Source organism: Mobula hypostoma, chromosome 1, assembly GCF_963921235.1.
Source record: "Mobula hypostoma chromosome 1, sMobHyp1.1, whole genome shotgun sequence".
Taxonomy (NCBI): domain Eukaryota; kingdom Metazoa; phylum Chordata; class Chondrichthyes; order Myliobatiformes; family Myliobatidae; genus Mobula; species Mobula hypostoma.
In genome coordinates this window covers 66466997-66490899 of record NC_086097.1, presented here as the reverse complement: position 1 = coordinate 66490899, position 23903 = coordinate 66466997, and the positions used below count along the sequence as shown (strand labels likewise).

Sequence of the window (23903 nt, the reverse complement as noted above, 5' to 3'; positions counted from 1 at the left end):
TCCTGTCATGTCCTTGCCATCACCCTGTATCCTCGTCCTGTCCCTAGTACTTCAGTGTCTGGTCTTGCACTTGGGTCCATTCCCAGCCACCACTTTATGACACTTACTTTTATAGGTACTGCAGCAGGGGCCCTTAACTCACAGGTAGGAGGGGCTATCCCCCAAGGCTAGACGTTTCCTCTAGTTCAACACAGGGTCATCTAGAGACCCCAGCCTTGGAATCACACCTTCCTTACCTTTTTTAAACTATTCGTGTTTCTTGGTTCTTATTTGTTCAGGGAGTAGATCGATTAAGTTATATTCTGCAAATTTCAACGATATACTAACAGACAAATACACATGGCTAAGGACAAAGTAAAATTCATTTCTTTTAATATCAATGGGCTGTTAAGTCCAATCAAATGAAGTAAAATTCTATCAAAAATGAAAAAAGAACAAGCCCATGTAGTATATTTACAGGAAACTCACTTAAGTGATAATGAGCATGGAAAATTAAAGAGAATGGGCTTCATTAATTTGTTTTTCTCCTCATATAAATCAGAAAAATGAAGAAGAGTTGCTATTCTCATCTTAAGCAAGCTAAATTTTGAAAAAGTATTCGAAATGGGAGATAAGGAGGGCAGATATATTCTGGTAAGGGGGAATATAGATGGAAATCCAGTTACTTTATTGAATATATACGCACCCCCAGGAAGTGATATTAGTTCCTTCCAGAAAATAACTAATAACGGAAACAGAAGGTCTCTTGATATGTGGGGGAGACTTAAATTTACAATTACAACCAAAGTTAGACTCTTCCAATAGAAAAGTGTATGAAACAAAGTCCTTACATAAGAAAGTTAACACTGTTTTTGAGGATGTTGGTCTAATTGATATATGGAGGGATCTTTTCCCCGATAGAAGGGATTACACTCATTATTCTGGCCCCCATTCCGTATATACAGGAATAGACTATTTCATAACATTTGGAAAGGATAAAGACAAAATAAACACCTGTGGAATTGGGACAATAGATGTAAGTGACCATGCATTTATATATTTATCTGTTGATTTTGACCTACAACCAAAGAATACTATTTGGAAACTAAATTCAAGTCTACTCAATGATTCCTATTTTAAGGAACAAATTAAAAAAGGAATTTGGTCTTTACTTAGAATTCAATGATAATGGAGAGGTTTCACCTCCCATTCTGAAGGCTGTCTTAAGAGGGAAAATTATAGCGATATCTTGATATAAGAAAAAAATAAGGAATAAAACATTAGAGGAATTACAAAATTAGCTGAAGGAACTCAAAAAAAAAACAAATTGAGTTTGGTACAGGATACACTGTAGGTAATTTTAAAAATTAGGAATGAAATTAACAGTTTGGCTACACAAGAAATTTAAAAAAATGTAATGTTTCTGAAACAGAGACACTATGAAAGTGGATCTAAATCTATGAAAATACTGGCATGGAAATTGAAAAAAAAAAGCAGAAAATACAATTCATAGAATTAGAGATCTAAGAACAAAAGTGATATAAAAAAACAAGCTAAGTGAAATTCAAGAAGCTTTTGAAATGTCTTACAGAACTCTATATTCCAAAGCTCCAAGGGGAAGCATAGCCCAGACTGACACCTTCCTGAATTCTTTAGAGTTACCCACTTTAAGCAAAGAACAAAATAAAACGATGACTGCTGACATAACTGAAGCTGAACTAAAAACTGCAATTAGTAGGCTTAAATTAAGCAAGTCACCAGGATCAGATGGATATATGGCAGAGTGGTATAAGGAATTTAGAAATGAGTTCATTCCTGTTTTGCTCCCCACACTGAACTGGGCTCTAAGAAAGGCACAAATGCCACCCAGCTGGAAGGAGGCGATAATCTCAGCTGTACCGAAAGAAGGCAAGGATAAAATGGAATGTGGGTCATTAAGACCAATATCTGTACTTACGGTGGATTATGGATTATTTACATCCATCATAGACAAACGATTAGAAGAGCTTCTACCCACACTGATACATAATGATTAGACAGGTTTTATACAACACCACCAAACACAAGACAATATACGAAGGACACTTCACATTATGGATCATATAAAAAAAATGAAATTGAAGCAATAGTGATAAGCGTGGATGCTGAAAAGGCATTTGATCGGTTAATTGGAATTTTCTTTACAGAGTTTTAGATAGATTTGGTCTACATGACACAATTATTAAAACTATACAGGTACTATATGACAATCCTACTGTTAGGATTAAAATCAATAGATATTTATCTAATAGTTTTACCCTAGAAAGGGGCACGAGACAGGGTTGTGCATGGTCACCACTACTCTTCGCATTATATCTGGAACCATTAGCTCAACACATCAGACAAAATGAAGATATCAGGGGAATTACTATTAAAGGGACAGAACATAAATTGACCTGTTATGTGGGTGACATTTTGATCTATCTAGGGCAACCAACATACTCTTTACCTAAATTGATGCAATCTTTTGAACAATATGGCCAATTATCAGGATACGAGATTAACATAGGTAAAACCCAACTACTTTCACATAACTATAGCCCACCAAGAGAAATTGAAAATAGATCCTTGGGCATGGCAAACAGAGTCTGTCAAATATTTGGGCATCATTATGCCAAAAGATTTGGCAAAATTATCAGAATACAATTATCAGCCTATATATAAAAAAATTAAGGAAGATATAACAAGATGGAACCTAATTTCTTTTCTTGGTCTCAGTTCAAGGATTGAATCTATTAAAATGAACATACTGCCCAGACTATTATATCTCTTTCAGACCCTACCAATAGAGATTAACCAAAATCAATTCAATGAATGGAACAAGATGCTATCAAGATATATATGGCAAGGTAAAAGGCCTAGAGTTCGTCTCAAAACTTTGCAATTAGCCAAGGAAAAGGGGGGATGGGGCCTGCCTTCTCTTAGAGATTACTATATTGCAGCACAGTTGAGAGCTGTGATATGCTGGTGCAATCCATCATATGACACTCAATGGAAAAACATTGAGGAGAGGATACTTTCCAGCCCCATACAGGCAATTTTGGCTGATAACAACCTACAAAGTTACATAAATAATATTGATAACCCATGGGTGAAATGGACTCTTAAAATATGGAAAACTATTATAAAAGAATATAAACTAGAGAGAGACACTGCAATTCTTAAATGGTGTGCATATGACTTGGATTTTATACTGAACAAACAGGATGCTAGATTTAAGGACGCAAGCACAAGGAATTCTGCAGATGCTGGAAATTCAAGAAACACACATCAAAGTTGCTGGTGAACGCAGCAGGCCAGGCAGCATCTCTAGGAGGAGGTACAGTCGACGTTTCAGGCCAAGACCCTTCGTCAGGACTAACTGAAGGAAGAGCAGTAAGAGATTTGAAAGTGGGAGGGGGAGGGGGAGATCCAAAATGATAGGAGAAGACAGGAGGGGGAGGGATGGAGCCAAGAGCTGGACAGGTGATTGGCAAGAGGGATGTGAGAGGATCATGGGACAGGAGGCCCAGTGGTGAAAATAAAGCGGTGGGGGCCAGGGAACTTAAAATCATCGAAAAGTTTAAGAGCGTGAGAAGTGTCACATAGGTAGGAAGGGATTGAACAAGGGGGGATAAAACCATGTCGAGGTATGCAGAAAGGAGTTCGGTGGGGCAGGAGCAAGCTGAGACAATAGGTCTGCCAGGATGGTGAAAATAAAGCGATTTGTGCTTCCGATGTGGCCTTCTATATATTGGCGAGACCCACCGTAGACTGGGAGATCCTTTTGCTGAACACCTACGCTCTGTCCGCCAGAGAAAGCAGGATCTCCCAGTGGCCACACATTTTAATTCCACATCCCATTCCCATTCTGACATGTCTATCCACGGCCTCCTCTACTGTAAAGATGAAGCCATACTCAGGTTGGAGGAACAACACCTTATATTCCGTCTGGGTAGCCTCCAACCTGATGGCATGAACATCGACTTCTCTAACTTCCGCTAATGCCCCACCTCCCCCTTGTACCCTATCCGTTATTTATATACACACATTCTTTCTCTCACTCTCCTTTTTCTCCCTCTGTCCCTCTCACTATACCTCTTGCCTATCCTCTGGGTTTCCTCCCACCCCGCTTTTCCTTCTCCCCGAGCCTCCTGTCCCATGATCCTCTCGTATCCCTTTTGCCAGTCACCTGTCCAGCTCTTGGCTCCATCCCCTCCCCCTCCTGTCTTCTCCTATCATTTTGGATCTCCCCCTCCCCCTCCCACTTTCAAATCTCTTACTAGCTCGTCCTTCAGTTAGTTCTGACGAAGGGACTCGGCCTGAAACATCGACTGTACCTCCTCCTAGAGATGCTGCCTGGCCTGCTGCGTTCACCAGCAACTTTGATGTGTGTTGCTAGATTTAAGGACTGGACAGCTAAAGGAATAACAGCTATTTGCAATATAATGAAAGAAGGAACAATGTTCAGTTTTGAAATGCTCAAAGAGAAACACTTTTTAAAAAAACAAGACTTTTATCAATATTTACAGATGCGATAGTATGTTAATAGGATGGTTAAAAATGCAACTAAGGCAAGTACATGTCTGATAGAGCTATTTAGAAAAGCATATAATTCAGACAACAGTAGTAGAATAAATTCAAGCATGTATAAGGGTTTGTCAAATCTTAAAACACATTTGACTTCATACATTAAAACAAAATTGGAGAAGGAAAGAGGGATAATAATACCTGAGGAAGAATGGACAATAATATGGAGGTATCAATGGAAGTGTACCAGTTCACAGAAGTGGTGGGAGTTCGGGTGGAAAAACTTGATAAGATATTTTATAATACCCTCTCAGAAATCCCATTATGATAGTAACCTCCCTGTTTGCTGGAGAAATTGTGGAAATAAAAATGCAAACTATTATCATATTTTCTGGGAATGCCCCGTTATCAAAGACTATTGGAGTGGGATACACAATGCCCTACAAGACATCTTTAAATGTGAAATACCCTTAGAGTGTAAGACCATATATTTTGGGTATATACCTCAAGAATGGTTGAAAAGAGATAAATATTTAATAAATTTACTGCTGGTGGCTGGTAAAAAGACCCTTACCAGGAGGGTAAGAGCCCAACTTTAAATGTATGGATGGAAATTACAATGGACATTTACAAAATGGAGAAGATAACAGCATCCATTAATCATAAGTTGGAACAATTTGATTCATACTGGGAAAAATGGTTTAACTACATAACACCTCATAGACCTGATTTTATTCTCACATGTCATTGAATATGTTGTAAAAAAAAAGGATCACTTTCTACTATGTGCATAGTTTTCTTCTTTTGATTGTTCTTTCTTTCCTCTCCTTTCTATGGGTGTATACCGCAGATAAACATTATGTGGAGATTTGTGACAAATATGACTATATGACATATATGTACAGTATCTGAAATACATCTTATAGAAACATAGAAACATAGAAAATAGGTGCAGGAGTAGGCCATTCGGCCCTTTGAGCCTGCACCGCCATTTATTATGATCATGACTGATCATCCAACTCAGAACCCAGCCTTCCCTCCATACCCCCTGACTCCTGTAGCCACAAGGGCCATATCTAACTCCCTCTTAAACATAGCCAATGAACTGGCCTCAACAGTTTGCTGTGGCAGAGAATTCCACAGATTCACCACTCTCTGTGTGAAGAAGTTTTTCCTAATCTCGGTCCTAAAAGGCTTCCCCTCTATCCTCAAACTGTGACCCCTCGTTCTGGACCTCCCCAACATCGGGAACAATCTTCCCGCATCTAGCCTGTCCAATCCCTTTAGGATCTTATACGTTTCAATCAGATCCCCCCTCAATCTTCTAAATTCCAACAAGTACAAGCCCAGTTCATCCAGTCTTTCTTCATATGAAAGACCTGCCATCCCAGGAATCAATCTGGTGAACCTTCTTTGTACTCCCTCTATGGCAAAGATGTCTTTCCTCAGATTAGGGGACCAAAACTGCACACAATACCCCAGGTGTGGTCTCACCAAGGCCTTGTACAACTGCAGTAGTACCTCCCTGCTCCTGTACTCGAATCCTCTCGCTATAAATGCCAGCATACCATCTTATGGAAATGTTTGTTTGATGATGAACTTCAATAAAAAATAAATTACAAAAAAAAAGAATATTAGCAATCATCATTTACAGTTTATTTCTTTAAAAAGTGATCAAGTGTTCCTTGCTTAAATGTAGCATGTCGCTGGCTGCAAGCAAAATCTAGAATGCTTCTGAGTTGGAGGTTTTTTATGTGGTCCACCTCCTGGGTCTCCAGCCAACGGAGGCTAGCCTCGAGGTGTTCAACGGCTTCAGACACTTTTGGGGGTGGGGGTGAAGGCTCTTCGTTATCATCTTCTTGTGGCTCGAGAACCGGTACACTTGCCTCCGCCGGTGCTATAGTTATGTTACGGACAATCTCGGTGTCCGTCAGGTGCTCAGATGTTGGGCATTCGTCGTCAGCAGAGTACCACTGGTGTAGCTCTTCTTTGTTCCATTCAGACAGCTTCTCTGTCTCACGCACATCTTCCTCTATGAAGCCGTACAAATCTGGCTCGTTATCATCATCTTCCGTGGTGGATTAGCGTGATGAAAAGGCTGGTCCCAGGCTCTTCTCCTAGCATTTCTCTACACATGACAAGCTGACTGCTGCCCAGGCCTTCCCACCTAAGTGGCAAACTTCCTTCACGTTCAGGCTTTCCAGATAGGCTTCAAGCGTTGTTGAGTCGTCTACAATTCTACGAATTAATTCCCGCCGGTATCCCAAGGTCTCGTGCAACTTGAGTTTGACTTTTAGTCTTGATCGTGTCAAGTGCATGAAGCTTATCTTTCACAGAAAAAGAGTTTCTTTTTCTAGCAGTTTGTTCCATTTTGAGCAAAAAAAAAGTCCAATGACTCACACAAAATGCTGGTGGAACGCAGCAGGCCAGACAGCATCTGGTCGAGACCCTTCGCCAGGACTAGCGGAAAAAAGAGACATGGAGTCCAACGACTCATCGCGTTATATCCGAATTCGCATTAAATCAGGGCACGTAAAATGGGGTTTCACTGTACTTGGAAGGATTAAGGACAAAACTGGACCACCCTCCTACACAGTGGAGATTGCATTTAATGTCATCTGGATATGGCAAATCGATCAGTTGAGAAGAGCAGAGTTAATTGTTGGAGAAAAAAGGCATCCAGAACTGTCAGAACCACTTTCTGCAGTCCCAGAGTGAACTCCTACAACTACATGAAGTGTGTGAATGGCATAAGTCATATGTGAGTGCCTCACTAAAAAAAAGGAAATTAAAAACTAAGTAGACCGTTACCCGGCTGCCATGTTTTTCTTTCAATTGGTTTCTGGGGTTACAAAACATAACTCACTTAAGTTTTTTTATTTCTGCAAAAGTAATTACAAAATTAAAATAGTGAAATGGACAGTGCTGCCCTTCCTGGGGGATTACTTTAATGATGCATGGTCAAGGTAATTGTGGAAGCCTTCAGGATGGATATAGTTTCTGTTGTGCTGTCACTTTTTGTCAGTGTATTTAAATTTTCTACACTAAGCCTTTTCAAATGCATACACTCAAACAAATAACACACATCAAAGTTGCTGGTGAACGCAGCAGGCCAAGCAGCATCTATAGGAAGAGGCGCAGTCGACGTTTCAGGCCGAGACCCTTCGTCAGGACTAACTGAAGGAAGAGTGAGTAAGGGATTTGAAAGCTGGAGGGGGAGGGGGAGATGCAAAATGATAGGAGAAGACAGGAGGGGGAGGGATAGAGCCGAGAGCTGGACAGGTGATAGGCAAAAGGGGATACGAGAGGATCATGGGACAGGAGGTCCGGGAAGAAAGACGGGGGGGGGGTGACCCAGAGGATGGGCAAGAGGTATATTCAGAGGGACAGAGGGAGAAAAAGGAGAGTGAGAGAAAGAATGTGTGCATAAAAAAGAGTAACAGATGGGGTACGAGGGGGAGATGGGGCCTAGCGGAAGTTAGAGAAGTCAATGTTCATGCCATCAGGTTGGAGGCTACCCATACAGAATATAAGGTGTTGTTCCTCCAACCTGAGTGTGGCTTTATCTTTACAGTAGAGGAGGCCATGGATAGACATGTCAGAATGGGAATGGGATGTGGAATTAAAATGTGTGGCCACTGGGAGATCCTGCTTTCTGTGGCGGACAGAGCGTAGATGTTCAGCAAAGCGGTCTCCCAGTCTGCGTCGGGTCTCACCAATATATAAAAGGCCACATCGGGAGCACCGGACGCAGTATATCACCCCAGTCGACTCACAGGTGAAGTGATGCCTCACCTGGAAGGACTGTTTGGGGCCCTGAATGGTGGTAAGGGAGGAAGTGTAAGGGCATGTGTAGCACTTGTTCCGCTTACACGGATAAGTGCCAGGAGGGAGATCAGTGGGGAGGGATGGGGGGGACAAATGGACAAGGGAGTTGTGTAGGGAGCGATCCCTGCGGAATGCAGAGAGAGGGGGGGAGGGAAAGATGTGCTTAGTGGTGGGATCCCGTTGGAGGTGGCGGAAGTTACGGAGAATAATATGTTGGACCCGGAGGCTGGTGGGGTGGTAGGTGAGGACCAGGGGAACCCTATTCCTAGTGGGGTGGTGGGAGGATGGAGTGAGAGCAGATGTACGTGAAATGGGGGAGATGCGTTTAAGAGCAGAGTTGATAGTGGAGGAAGGGAAGCCCCTTTCTTTAAAAAAAACATTAACACATTTTAATTCCACATCCCATTCCCATTCTGACATGTCTATCCACGGCCTCCTCTACTGTAAAGATGAAGCCACACTCAGGTTGGAGGAACAACACCTTATATTCCGTATGGGTAGCCTCCAACCTGATGGCATGAACATTGACTTCTCTAACTTCCGCTAGGCCCCACCTCCCCCTCGTACCCCATCTGTTACTCTTTTTTATGCACACATTCTTTCTCTCACTCTCCTTTTTCTCCCTCTGTCCCTCTGAATATACCTCTTGCCCATCCTCTGGGTCACCCCCCCCCCGTCTTTCTTCCCGGACCTCCTGTCCCATGATCCTCTCGTATCCCCTTTTGCCTATCACCTGTCCAGCTCTCGGCTCTATCCCTCCCCCTCCTGTCTTCTCCTATCATTTTGCATCTCCCCCTCCCCCTCCAGCTTTCAAATCCCTTACTCACTCTTCCTTCAGTTAGTCCTGACGAAGGGTCTCGGCCTGAAACGTCGACTGCGCCTCTTCCTATAGATGCTGCTTGGCCTGCTGCGTTCACCAGCAACTTTGATGTGTGTTGCTTGAAATTCCAGCATCTGCAGAATTCCTGTTGTTTGCACTCAAACAAATCAATGTTTTTGTCTATTATTGCAATAAAATATCCTAAACATTCTCTAACGATCTACAAGGAAGTTAAATACCCCATTCAAACCATTCTTCCTCTGGTATATATTCTAATCTCCACAGAATGGTTTCCTCTGTCCATTTCTATTGGAAGGTGTTGAAATCTATCCTTGACTTAATGGTGGAGCCTAGCACATTGATAATATTGAATTAGTAGAAAGCAGACAACTCACCAGCAATCCAGAATAGAAGTGAAATCCGATATAAAAATAGCAATGCCTTTCATAAGTGATAGCCCCATAAAGGGTGATAACAGGATGAGATCTTGTGTGGACAATTGAATTGGCGGATCACGTTAGAAGGTTTGTCTTACCACTGGAGAGGTATGCACATTTTAAATATAATAGCAGTAGTAATACTTCCATTCTTCTCAACTTCACATTCAGTTAAGTTTAGATCACTTATTTGTTTAGCAATTCCTCTTAATCATTATTTACATTAGTAAAGTGTTTGATGGGCACATTATGGTATTTTGTTTTTGGCATTTACTGTACGTGCATACATTCAGCGTTTAATGTACGATCTTTTTGTCAGCCATTTTGTCAATTAGTAAGCCAATTAGAGCCTGGACAAACAGTTGTGCAATGAAATATCTAGATTTTTAAATCTAAATCTGAGGGATTAGTCCACATAGTCCACAGCAGATGCCATCTTATTGGCTCTTCACTCAACCCTGGAACATCTGGATAGCAAAGATGCATACATCAGGATGCTCTTTATTGACTACAGCTTAGCATTCAATACCATCACCTCCCCCCCCCCCACCCCACCCCAGGAACTAATCAATGGGTTCCTAAACCTTGGCCTCAATACCTCCTTATGCAACTGGATCCACGATTTCTTCACTTGCAAACTCCAGTCAGTTTGGATTAGTAACAACCCCTCCACGCTGTCCATCAGCACAGGTGCACCACAAGGCTGTGTGCTTACCCTTCGCTCTACTCACTTCAATGCCATATTCAAGTTTGCTAATGACGCCACTGTCATAGGCTGAATCAAAGGAGGTGATGAAACAGCATATACGTAGGAGGGGTTGAAAATATGACTAAGTGGTACCATAACAACAACCTCTTACTCAATGTCAGCAAGGCCAAGGAGCTAATTATTGACTTTAGGAGAAGGAAACCAGAGGTCCATGAGTCATTCCTCATCGGAGAATTAGAGGTGGAGAATTCAGCAACTTTAAGTTCCTTGGTGTCACTGTTTTAGATAATCTGTCCTAAACCCAGCACGTATGTGCAATTACCAAGAAAGAATGGCAGTGGCTCTACATCCTTGGGAGTTTGCGGAAATTCGGCATGACATCTAAAACTTTGACAAACTTCTATAGATGTGTAGTGGAGAGTATATTGATTGGCTGCATCACAGCCTGGTATGGAAACAGCAATGCCCTTGAATGGAAAATCCTTTAAAAAGTAGTGGATACAGCCCAGTCCATTATGGGTTACGCCCTCCCCACCACTGAGTACAATACAAACTGTTACAGGAAAGCAGCATCCATCTTCAGGAATCCCTGCCACTGAGGCCCTGCTCTTTTCTCATTGGTACCATCAGGAAGAAGGTACATGAACCTCAAGAATCACACCACCAAGTTCAGGAACAGTTACTACCCATCAACCATCAGGCTCTTGAACCAAAGTGAATAACTTCACTCAGCTTCATTTGTCCTATCATTGAAATGTTCCCATAATCAATGGACTCACTTTCAAGGACTTTTCATCTCATGTTCTCAATGTCCATTGCTTATTTATTTATTTATTTATTTATTATTATTATTATTATTATTATTATTATTATTTCTTTTTATATTTGCACAGTTTTGTTGCCTATTGCACACTGGTTGAGTACACAAGTAAATGTGGTCTTTCTTTGATTCTATTATGGTTCTTTTCTATAGTTCTATTGAGTATGCCCACAAGAAAATGAATCCCAGGGTTGTATATGGTGATATGTATGTAATTTGATAATAAATTTAATTTGAAATGTGAACTTTGAATAGCATCAGGATTAGCATGAAATAATTAGATGCAGCTTTGTACAATGCTAAATAATCATTATCAAACTCCACTAAAAAAAATCTTTTGAATATTACTACATTCTCAGCTGAGGGTACAGTAGAGCCCAAGCAAGGAAGTGACCAGGCATGTCTCCAATATTTTTAATAACAATCCAGTTACTCCTATGAGAAAAGCATGCTCATTTGTATACTGAGGAAAGATGAGATCAAGTTTAGCTCTGGTGTTCTCAAATTAATCGTTAGGTTTATGCAACTAAGCCCTTTTGGGAAGTATGGGAAATTGCTGACATCAACAGAAATGCATTGCAATATACAGAAGGGCAGAAAAAGGCTACTGTCAATTATATCAGAACTTTTTGCAAAAACTTGTCTCTTAACAATATTAATTTTTAGTTTTTAATAGGAGAAACAATGCAGGACACTTGGAACCTTTGATAAATATAGATTGTAGTTCAGAGTTTAAATTTGTATTTCACTCAGCCTCATGAAGTTCTGTTTGTCTTTTCTATATTTACCTTTTGAAGATCATTTGCTTGCTGATAACAAACAGCTCTGTTAAAGTAACCCAAGATGCAGGTCTCATTAATGTTTATTGCTGTAGTCAGGTCAGTAATTGCCAAGTGATATACCTGCAGTGAAAAGTAAATATGCATTAATAAATATTAAACAAAATGTTTACTGGAAATATTGGATCAGAAGAAAGCAGTGTTCCTTTCTGCACAGAAAATACCACATTAATCACTAATCAAAACTGAATGGAGAGACAGAATTCAATATGCAGAGAATTCATAAAGATGCATTGTATTTCATTCAGGCCTTACAGGAATGACATTTTATGTTCATTTTTTTGCAAAGGTTGACAAGAACTCTTTCCAATTTGTTAATGGGGACATCATCGCATCTACAATGCATGGCATTCTCTGCATAGGATGCAGATATTCACATTAGAAGTAGGGATAAGACAATTGGTACCTTGAACTTGCTGCACCATTAAATAAATCAGATTGTGGATGATTTCATTGCACTCTCAACTCTGCATCTCCAGCTGCCACTGGTCTCATTTCATCCACTTGTTTATCAAGAGTGCACTTGCCTCTACCTTAAACATCTTCAGATACTATGCTGGTATTCGAGCAAAACTTAATGTGGATCCCTGCAGGCCTGCACTCCTGACGATTCTGCTTGCTAACATCCATTCACGAGAAAATTACCTGCATCTGCATTTGAACCATGTTTCTGACAGAAACATTGCTCCAGAAAATCACTCCAGACTCAGCCATTCAGATAGAAGGCCTAATCTCCTTTTGAGTGGACGTTCCTGAAATGTTGAGTGTGTGTCTTCAGCCTCCTGTACCTCATTCTTGAGAAGAAGGCATGTTCTGAGTGGTGGGGTTCCTGAATGAAGGATGACACCTTTTTGAGGCATTGCTTTTTGAAGGTGTCCAGGATGCTGGGGAGACCAGAACCCATGATCAAACTGGCTGAGTTTCCAACTTTCTGCAGCTTTTTCCAATTCTGTGCAGTGGCCCATCCATATCAGATGGCCATGCAACTAGTTAGAATTCTCTCCACGGTATATCTGTAGAAATTTGCGATTGTCTTCATTGACATACCAATTCTTGTCAAACTCCTAATGAAATATAGCTTCTGCTATGCCTTCTTTGTAATTGCTTCAATATGCTAGCTCTAGGATAGCACCTCTGAGATGTTGACACCCAGGAACTTGAAACTGCTCACCCTTTCCACTGCTAATCCTTCTATAAGGACTAGTGTGTGTTCCGTCAATGTCCCCTTCCAGAGGTCCATAATTCCTTTGTCTTACTGATGTTGAGTGCAAGATTGTTGTTGCATCACAATGCTGATTAATTTCGCTCCTGTCTGCCTCCTTGTCACAATCTGAAATTCTGCCAACAGTAGTTGTGGTCATTGGCAAATTTATAGATGATTTTTGAGCTGTGCCTTGCCACATAGTGGTGGATGTAGAGAGAGTAGAACAGTGGGCTAAGCACACATCCTTGAGGTGTGCCAGTGTTGATCGTCAGATGTTATTTCTGATCCACATAGACTGTAGCCTCCCAATGAGAAAGTCAAAGATCTAGTTGCAGAAGGAGGTACAGATGTCCAGGTTTTGGAGCGTGTTGATTAAGACTGAGGGTACCAATGTCTGTGGAGCCTACAAGGCTGCCCCCTGCCCTCACCTCAGATATTCAGTCCACATAGGGAGAATATAACTACAGCTGTGAAGATCCCTGCTGCACCTGATGACCCTGTGATCTCTGTCTCAGAGGCCAATGTTAGGCTGTCTTTATCTTTATCTTTATCTTTTTCAATCTTTTTATTAATAACAAATTCTGAAACATTACAAAGAATTGATGCAAAGCTATTGGGATTACATTGTTAATAATTAGTATATATAAATATAAAAACTGTTAACACACATATATTAACCTCCCAAAATCTTACAGAGTACAAATATAATAATATGTAGGAAAAAAAATACAAAAATATCATGGAAAAAGAAAAAAATATATACCCCAATAAGAAAGAGAAAAAAAACCCTAATCTAAATCAAACTAATCAACTAAACTAAAAAAAGAAAAAGAAATGGGCTGTTATGTTACATCAGATCAAACCAATAGTGTCATTAACTCCACTCCTCTCGCCATATATTTAAAAGTAGCAGAATAGAATTGGAGAGGGTCAAATTACATCATATGAAAGTATTGAATAAATGGCCTCCAAGTCTCTTCAAATTTAATAGAAGGATCATAAATGACACTTCTAATTTTTTCTAAGTTTAAACATGACATAGTTTGAGAGAACCATTGAAAGGTAGTGGGAGGATTAATCTCTTTCCAATTCAATACAATGGATCTTCTAGCCATTAATGTAACAAATGCAATCATCCGACAAGATGAAGAGGTCAAATGACTTTGTTCTATCATTGGTAAACCAAAAATTGTAGTAATGGGGCGAGGTTGTAAATCAATATCCAGAACAGTTGAAATAATATCAAAGATATCTTTCCAATATTTCTTCAACATGACCAAAACGTATGAGTTAAGGAAGCTGTCTCAGAATGATATCTGTCACATATAGGATTTATAAGAGAGTAATAACGAGCTAATTTATCCTTGGACATATGAGCCCTGTGTACTACTTTAAAATGTATCAATGCATGTTCAGCACATATAGAGGAAGAGTTAACTAATTGAAAAATGTTTTCCCATTTCTTTGTAGGTAAAGTGAGGTTAAGTTCCCTTTCCCAATCGTTCTTAATTTTATTAGATACATCTGGATTTATTTTCATAATCATATTATAAATAACTGCTATTAAACCTTTCTGAGATGGATTTAAATCTAAAATTTTTTCCATGATATCCATTGGATATAGATTCGGAAAACTAGTAAGAACAGTATTTAAAAAGTTTCTAATCTGTAAATATCTAAAGAAGTGGGATCTAGGTAAATTATATTTATTAGATAATTGTTCAAAAGATATGAAACAATTATCCAAAAATAGATCACAAAATCATATTATACTTTTTGCTTTCCAGACCAGATAGGCTTGGTCCGTAATAGAGGGTTGAAAAAAAATTAGATATAATAGGGCTTACTATAACAAATTGATTCAACCCAAAAAACTTTTGAAATTGAAACCATATTCGAAGAGTATATTTAACTATTGGTTTATTCATTTGTTTATCAAATTTTGAAAGAGCAAAGGGAAGTGAAGTCCCTAAAATAGAACCCAATAAAAACCCTTATACAGATTTACATCCAAGATTTACCCAATGTGAACTAGAAATTGTATCCAAGTTCCATGTCCAAATTTTTAAATATTGAATATTAATTGCCCAATAGTAAAATTTAAAGTTGAGCAATGCCAAACCACCCTCCTTTTTGGACTTCTGTAAGTATCTTTTACCAAATCTAGGATTTTTATTCTGCCATATGTATGAAGAAATTTTAGAGTCAACATTATCAAAAAAGAATTTCGTAATAAAAATTGGCAACGCTTGAAGTAAATATAAAAATTTAGGTAAAACAATCATCTTGACAGCATTGATCCGGCCAATTAATGACAAAGATATTGGTGACCATTTAGTAAACAAACATTTAATCTGATCCATTAAAGGTGAAAAATTAGTCTTAAATAAATCCTTGTGCTTCCTAGTAATTTTGACCCCTAAGTAAGTAATCGGTAACTAATCTGAATGGTAAACGTTCATAACTTGGAACCTACATATTTAACGGAAAAAGTTCACTCTTATTAAGGTTCAGTTTGTAACCAGAAAATTTACTAAACTGAGCCAACAAGGATAGAGCTGCAGGAATGGATTTCTCTGGATTAGAAATATATAATAATCAATCAGCATATAATGATAACTTATGTATCTCATTCCCATGAGTGATACCAAAAATATTTGGTGAATCTCGAATAGCAATTGCTAAAGGTTCAAGAGCAATATCAAATAATAATAGATGTCCTCGTTGTCCACGGGAATGGTACCGGAGGATTGGAGGGAGGCAAATGTTGTCCCCTTGTTCAAAAAAGGTAGCAGGGATAGTCCGGGTAATTATAGACCAGTGAGCCTTACATCTGCGGTGGGAAAGCTGCTGGAAAAGATTCTTAGAGATAGGATCTGTGGGCATTTAGAGAATCATGGTCTGATCAGGGACAGTCAGCATGGATTTGTGAAGGGCAGATCATGTCTAACAAGCCTGATAGAGTTCTTTGAGGAGGTGACCATGCATATAGATGAGGGTAGTGCAGTGGATGTGATCTATATGGATTTTGGTAAGGCATTTGACAAGGTTCCACACGGTAGGCTTATTCAGAAAGTCAGAAGGCATGGGATCCAGAGAGGTTTGGCCAGGTGGATTCAGAATTGGCTTGCCTGCAGAAGGCAGAGGGTCGTGGTGGAGGGAGTACATTCAGATTGGAGGATTGTGACTAGTGGTGTCCCACAAGGATCTGTTCTGGGACCTCTACTTTTCATGATTTTTATTAACGACCTAGATGTGGGGGTAGAAGGGTGGGTTGGCAAGTTTGCAGACGACACAAAGGTTGGTGGTGTTGTAGATAGTGTAGAGGATTGTCAAAGATTGCAGAGAGACTTTGATAGGATGCAGAAGTGGGCTGAGAAGTGGCAGATTGAGTTCAACCAGGAGAAGTGTGAGGTGGTACACTTTGGAAGGACAAACTCCAAGGCAGAGTACAAAGTAAATGGCAGGATACTTGGTAGTGTGGAGGAGCAGAGGGATTTGGGGGTACATGTCCACAGATCCCTGAAAGTTGCCTCACAGGTGGATAGGGTAGTTAAGAAAGCTTATGGGGTGTTAGCTTTCATAAGTCGAGGGATAGAGTTTAAGAGTCACGAGGTAATGATGCAGCTCTATAAAACTCTGGTTAGGCCACACTTGGAGTACTGTGTCCAGTTCTGGTCGCCTCACTATAGGAAGGATGTGGAAGCATTGGAAAGGGTACAGAGGAGATTTACCAGGATGCTGCCTGGTTTAGAGAGTATGCATTATGATCAGAGATTAAGAGAGCTAGGGCTTTACTCTTTGGAGAGAAGGAGGATGAGAGGAGACATGATAGAGGTGTACAAGATAATAAGAGGAATAGATAGATTGGATAGCCAATGCCTCCTTTCCAGGGCACCACTGCTCAATACAAGAGGACATGGCTTTAAAGTAAGGGGTGGGAAGTTCAAGGGTGATATTAGAGGAAGGTTCTTTACTCAGAGAGTGGTTGGTGCGTGGAATGCACTGCCTGAGTCAGTGGCGGAGGCAGATACACTAGTGAAGTTTAAGAGACTACTAGACAGGTATATGGAGGAATTTAAGGTGGGGGCTTATATGGGAGGCAGGCTTTGAGGTTTGGCATAACATTGTGGGCTGAAGGGCCTGTACTGTGCTGTACTATTCTATGTTCTATATTCTATAATCATGGACTAAGAGGACAACCCTGCCTAGTACCACGAAATAATTGAAAAAAGAGAGATCTTTGATTATTAGTAAAAACCGAAGCTACAGGGGTATGATATATCAATTTATTCCAAGAAATAAATATTGGACTGAAATTAAACTTCTCAAGCGTACTGAATAAATATGGCCATTCAACTCTATCAAAAGCTTTCTCAGCATCCAATGAAATGACACATTCTGGAGTTCTAAGTGAAGGAGTATAAACAATATTCATTAATTTCCTAATATTAAAGGATGAATAATGATTTTTAATAAATCTAGTTTGATCCACAGAGATAATTTGAGGCAGAGCCTTCTCTAACCTAAATGCTAGTATTTTAGAAAATATCTTAGAATCTACATTCAATAAGGATATCGGTCTATATGATGCACATTCAGTAGGATCCTTTTTTTAAAAAAAATTAGAGAAATAGCTCCATAAAATGATTGTGGTAATTTACCTATTCTAATCGCATCTTTAAAAACTCTACACAACCAAGGAGAAAGAATAGAAGAAAAGGACTTGAAGAATTCAACTGTATAACCATCTGGACCAGGTGCTTTGCCAGAGTTCATTGAAGAAATAACACCCTTTATTTCTTCATCCATAATAGGTGTTTCTAACTTTAATCGTCCTTCAGGTGTTAATTTCGGAAAGTTCAATTTCCTTAAGAAGTTATGCATTTCGTTGGGATCATGAGGAAATTCTGACTGATATAGAGATGTATAGAATTCTTGAAAAGATTTGCTTATCTCATCATGATCAACTGTCAAAGTGTCATCATGTTTACGAATCTTGATAATTTGACGTTTAACCAAAGCAGTTTTTAATTGATTAGCTAACAATTTACCTGATTTATCACTATGTATATAAAAATCGCTTCTTGTTTTCATTAATTGATTTTCAATTGAAGATGTTAACAGTAAACTATGCTCCATTTGAAGTTCGACTCTCTGTTTATAAAGCTCCTCACTAGGAGCAGTGGCATATTTCTTATCAATTTCTTTAATCTTGTCAATTATCACAAGTATTTCATTCTTAATACGTTTTTTCAATCCAGCAGAATAGGAGATGATCTGTCCACGGATATACGCTTTAAAAGTGTCCCATAATACCCCACTGGAAATTTCTTCCATAGCATTAGTTGAAAAGAAGAAGTCAATCTGTTCCTTGATAAATTTAACAAAATCCAAATCTTGAAGCAAATTGGAATTAAAATACCATAGTCTAGAATTAGGAGATATATCCACTAACTTGATAGAGAGTTTCAATGGTGCATGATCAGAAATGGCAATGATGTCATAGTTACAGTCAACCACAGATGGAATTAGAGAGTCAATAAAAAAGTCGTCAATTCTAGAATAAGTATGATGTATATGTGAGAAAAATGAAAACTCTTTATCCTTAGGGTATAGAAATCTCCAAATTTCTGAAATTCCAGAATCAATCACAAAAGAGTTGATAAGAGTAGCCGACTTATTTAGTAATGCCTGACTGGATATAGATCTATCCATCGAATGAATTAAACAACAATTAAAATCACCACCCAATATCAACATGTAATCATTTAAATTAGGAAAAGAGGTAAATAATTGCTTAAAAAATTCAGGATAATCCACATTTGGAGCATAAACATTGACCATAACAACTTTTTTGTTAAAAAGTAAACCAGTAATTAACAAAAATCTATCATTTGGATCGGAAAAAGAATCCTGATGTACAAATGCAATTGAGGAATCTATGAAAATTGAAACTCCTTCACTTCAGCTTTAGAATTTGAGTGATACTGCTATTCTTTCCAAAACCTAAAAAAAAAACGCTGATTATCCTCTTTCCTCACGAGTTTCTTGTGCAAAAATAATATGAGCATTCAGTCTTTGAAATACTTTAAAAATCTTTTTTTGTTTAATCGGATGGTTTAACCCGTTTGTATTCCAAGAAACAAAATTAATCATCTGAGCCATGTTTCCTTAGGGACAACCCTTTGGTATGAAAAGAGTTAACCACAATGTAAACTCATGAACTCGAAGAGGAACAAAAATTTAGAAAGGAACCAGAAGTTATGACACTGTAGACATTTTTGTAGTTTTAAGTTAGCCCATTTGAAAAAACTATTAGTAAAAGTCCCCCACCCACCTCCCATGAAAACCCAGAACTAAGCCAAGAAAGGGCCAGAAAGTAAACTAATACTAAATCTATCCCCATTTCTCCAGAAGGCAGCTCCGAAGGTATATGTTGAAAAAAAAAACACCCGAAATCCAAAGAAAACACTACACTATAACAATGAAAGAGGAAGACAAAGGTTTAATACACACAATAAAATAAAACATCTTCATATTGTAGTTTCTGAAATTTAAAAAAGTGCCAATACATATTATTAGACACTTATAAACATCAGCAATTAGTTGGAAAAAAATGGCACTTCAAGAAAATGTCTTATGGAAAGAGAAACCCAAAAAATGGCGCAATTAAAAAAAAGCAAAAGGTATTATGGGAAGAAGACAGAACGCCATCTTGGTTATAGAAAACAAAAAAGAACACTTGATATTCCTCCCATAAAATAATAATTTAACATCAAATCAATAACATCAGTTTCAGAATCAAAAAATTAAAAATTAACAAAATGGGAAGGAGAGAAAAAAAAACGAACAAATTCGTCAACAAAAGAAAATTTAAGTCAAATGTGAAGAATACCTACACTACCAACCAAAACCGGAAATCTTAAACTTATAAAGGTCCATCTTCATAAGTAAGTTATAAGCTTTAAGGAAAAACGAAAGATCTAAGCCAGTATTGCAAGAGCCGTACATTAATTAGTCCATAGCAGTTGGATGATGTTCATCCAGAAAACTTTGAGCAGCACTTGTAGTATTAAAGAAACATTGTGGGTTGTTCGGAGGGGAAATTCTTAAACGTGCAGGATACAATAAAGCTGGTTTGAGACCATTTTGCTGACATTCCGACATCAGAGGTTTGAAAGCTAGTGGCGCCTTCATCACTTCTGCACTGAAATCTTCAACCAAACGGAAATGATAATCTTGAAATTTAATCATACCCTGCCGACGGGCAATTCGAATGAGATGTTCTTTAACATGAATATAATGAAACCGGATAATAACTGGTCTCGGTTTAAATTGAGAATCTGGTTTCTGATGCAAAGTACAATAAGCACGGTTGAGCAGTGGAGGATCATTCAGGAATTCAGAGCTAAAAGCATCCTTTAAAAGTTGAGAAAAGAATATTAAAGGGTCCCCATCCTCGACATCCTCGGGGAGACCAATTATACGTAATTTCTGTCTTCTAGATCGATTTTCAAGATCAATGATCTTAGATTTAAAACTCTCCAATTGTTTAGACGTCAAAGACACTTTTTGTTCCAAACTCTCTATTTTCTGATCTCTCTTCCGAGCTTCCTCCTCCAATTCTGCAATTCTGCTTTGTTGCTGTATAACTTCGTGGTCAAGCGATTTAAAAGAATCCGTAATTAACTTTATCTCTTCTTTAAAACTTTGGCGTTGTTCCTCAAATTTTTCACTTAACAGATTCAACATTGTCTCATAAGTTAATTCTGTTTGCTTGAGTTCACCTTTCTTTTTCCCGTTACCATCAGAGTCTTTCCCATATTTAGGATCTCGAGCTTTAGGTCTTGTACCTGTTTCTTTACTCATTTCTTCAAAGTTCAAAATCAAAGCTCAAGAATAATTCTATAATATGAATCTTTTAATGTAGGTAAAAGTAAATTAAATAAGGGTGATCATAGGTCAAAAAAAAAGTAACGATAATGGAGTGAAGCCAAAGACTAGCCTCACGCCATCAACGCTTCCTGGAGAATCTGAGGCTGTCTTTAAAGAGAGTGAACCCTTGCAAGGCGGAAGGTCCCGATGGAGTTCCTGGTAAGGCTCTGAACCTCTGCCAATCAACTGGCGGGAGTATTCCAGGACATTTTCAACCTCTCACTGCTATGGGTGGAAGTTCCCACTTGCTTCAAAAAGGCAACAATTATACCAGTGCCGAAGAAGAATAATGTGAGCTGCCTTATTGACTATCACCTGGTAGCACTCACATCTACAGTGATGAAATGCTTTGAGAGGTTGGTCATGACTAGACTGAACTCCTGCCTCAGCAAGGGGCCTGGACCCATTGCAATTTGCCTATCACCACAATAGGTCAATGTCGGACGCAATCTCAGTGGCTCTCCACATAGCTTTAGACCACCTGGAAAACACAAACACCTATGTCAGGATGCTGTTCATCGACTATAGCTTAGTATTTAATACCATCATTCCCACAATCCTGATTGAGAAGTTGCAGAACCTGGGCCTCTGTACCTTCCTCCGCAATTGGATCCTCGACTTTTTAAGGGGAAGGCCACAATCTGTGGGGATTGGTGATAACATCTCCTCCTCACTGACGATCAACAGTGGTGCACCTCAGGGGTGTGTGCTTAGCCCACTGCTCTACTCTCTCTATACCCATGACTGTGTGGCTAGACATAGCTCAAATACCATCTATAAATTTGCTGATGATACAACCATTGTTGGTAGAATCTCAGGTGGTGACGAGAGGGCATGCAGGAATGAGATATGCCAACGAGTGGAATGGTGTTGCAGCCACAATCTGGCACTCAACGTCAGTAAGATGAAAATGCTGATTGTGGACTTCCAGAACGGTAAGACGAAGGAACACATACCAATCCTCACAGAGGGATCAGAAGTGGAGAGAGTGAGCAGTTTCAAGTTCCTCGGTGTCAAGATCTCTGAGGATCTAACCTGGTCCCAACATATTGATACAGTTATAAAGAAAGCAAGACAGCGGCTATACTTCATTAGGAGTTTGAAGAGATTTGGTATGTCAACAAATACACTCAAAACCCTCTATAGATGTAAAGAGCATTCTGACAGGCTGCATCATGGGGGGGGGGGGAGGGAACCACTGCACAGGACTGAAAAGAGCTGCAGAGGGTTGTAAATTTAGTCGGCTCCATCTTGGGTACTAGCCTACAAAGTACCCAGGACATCTTCAGGGAGCAGTGTCTCAAAAAGGCAGCGTCCATTATTAAGGACCTCCAGCATCCAGGGCATGCCCTTTTCTCACTGTTACCATCAGGTAGGAGGTACAGAAGCCTGAAGGCACATATTCAGCAATTCAGGAACAGCTTCTTCCCCTCTGCCATCCAATTCCAAAATGGATATTGAATCTTTGGCCACTACCTCACTTTTTTTTAATATACAGTATTTCTGTTTTTTTGCACGATTTTAATCTATTCAATATATGTACACTGTAAATTGATTTAGTTATTTATTATTATTTTTGTCTTCTTTATTATGTATTGCATTGAACTGCTGCTGCTAAGTTAACAAATTTCACATCACATGGCAGTGATAAATAAACCTGATTCTTATTCTGATTCTGACATATCCATTTTGCTAATCCCTGCATACAGATCACTAATTAAATGACTCAAACCAGTTTACAGGGAATTAAGACCTGGCCAGAAGGTACCACCTCAATGTTGCAGGACTGTTTTGAAAGCACCAGCTGCAGCATATTCTGAGAGGCAGCAACATATAATCATCATGTCAACATTGATGAATATGTGGGATTGATGACTGGCTACCTAGGAAAATACACTGAGGGTGTTACCATGATTAAACACTATGCTTCAGGGCAAATAAGAAAACATGGCTGACTGCAGATTGTATGCACTGCTCAGGGAATGGGATGCTGCCTTCAGATTGGGAAATAGGATGACTCTAAGATCAGCAATATCCCATCAAGAAGGCAAAGCAAGAGTACTCACAGAAAATTCACACACATTAGGGTTTGTGACACCGGATAGACAAACTATAACCCATAACAGATTACAAATCCACCCTAAGTGCCAATGACAGCAACACCTTGCTTCCTGATAGGCTAAATGCCTTCTGTGCATGGTTTGATGCAATGAATGATGTGACATCAAGGAAAGCCTCCTCTCCCCCTGAGGCACTCTGTCAGGCCATGGCCCAGATGGGTAAGATCCTAGCCAGGGTTAGCGCATGCAAAGCTATGAGGCCAGACAACATACCAGACTGCGTGCTGTGGAATTGTGCAGCCCAGCTAACAGAGGTCTTAATGGACACATTTAATATCTCATTGCAACAGTCCACTGTCCCTGCAGGCTTCAAAGCAGCCACTATCATTCCGGTGCCCAAGCATGCAATGGAAACTGGCCTAAATGATAACCGCCCAGTGGAACTGACCTTAACGATCATGAAGTGCTTTGTGTAGCTGGTAATGAATTGTATAAAATCCCACCTTCCAGCTACATTGGACCCTTTCCAGTTCACCTATCACTCAAATGGTGCACTGATGATGCCATAGCATTGGCCCTTCATTCCATCCTGTCTCCCCTAGAAAATGATGCCAGGTTGGTGTTCATCAACTTCAGCTCGGCGTTCATCATGGTCATTCCCCAGGAGCTGCAGGGTAAACTTGCTCATTGGGACTCAACACCTCTCTCTGTAACTAGATCT

The 23903-nt window shown here is 39.5% G+C and overlaps 1 protein-coding gene across 1 annotated transcript in view; it reads right to left on the bottom strand.

Moving 5' to 3' along the window:
• The window catches only part of ttc6 (tetratricopeptide repeat domain 6), a 309199-nt gene that overhangs the window by 70676 nt on the left and 214620 nt on the right, over positions 1–23903 (bottom strand). The window contains exon 26 of the mRNA XM_063059735.1: positions 11930–12043. Within this exon, the coding sequence (XP_062915805.1) occupies positions 11930–12043 (114 nt within the window). The remainder of the gene's footprint in view (positions 1–11929; positions 12044–23903) is intronic.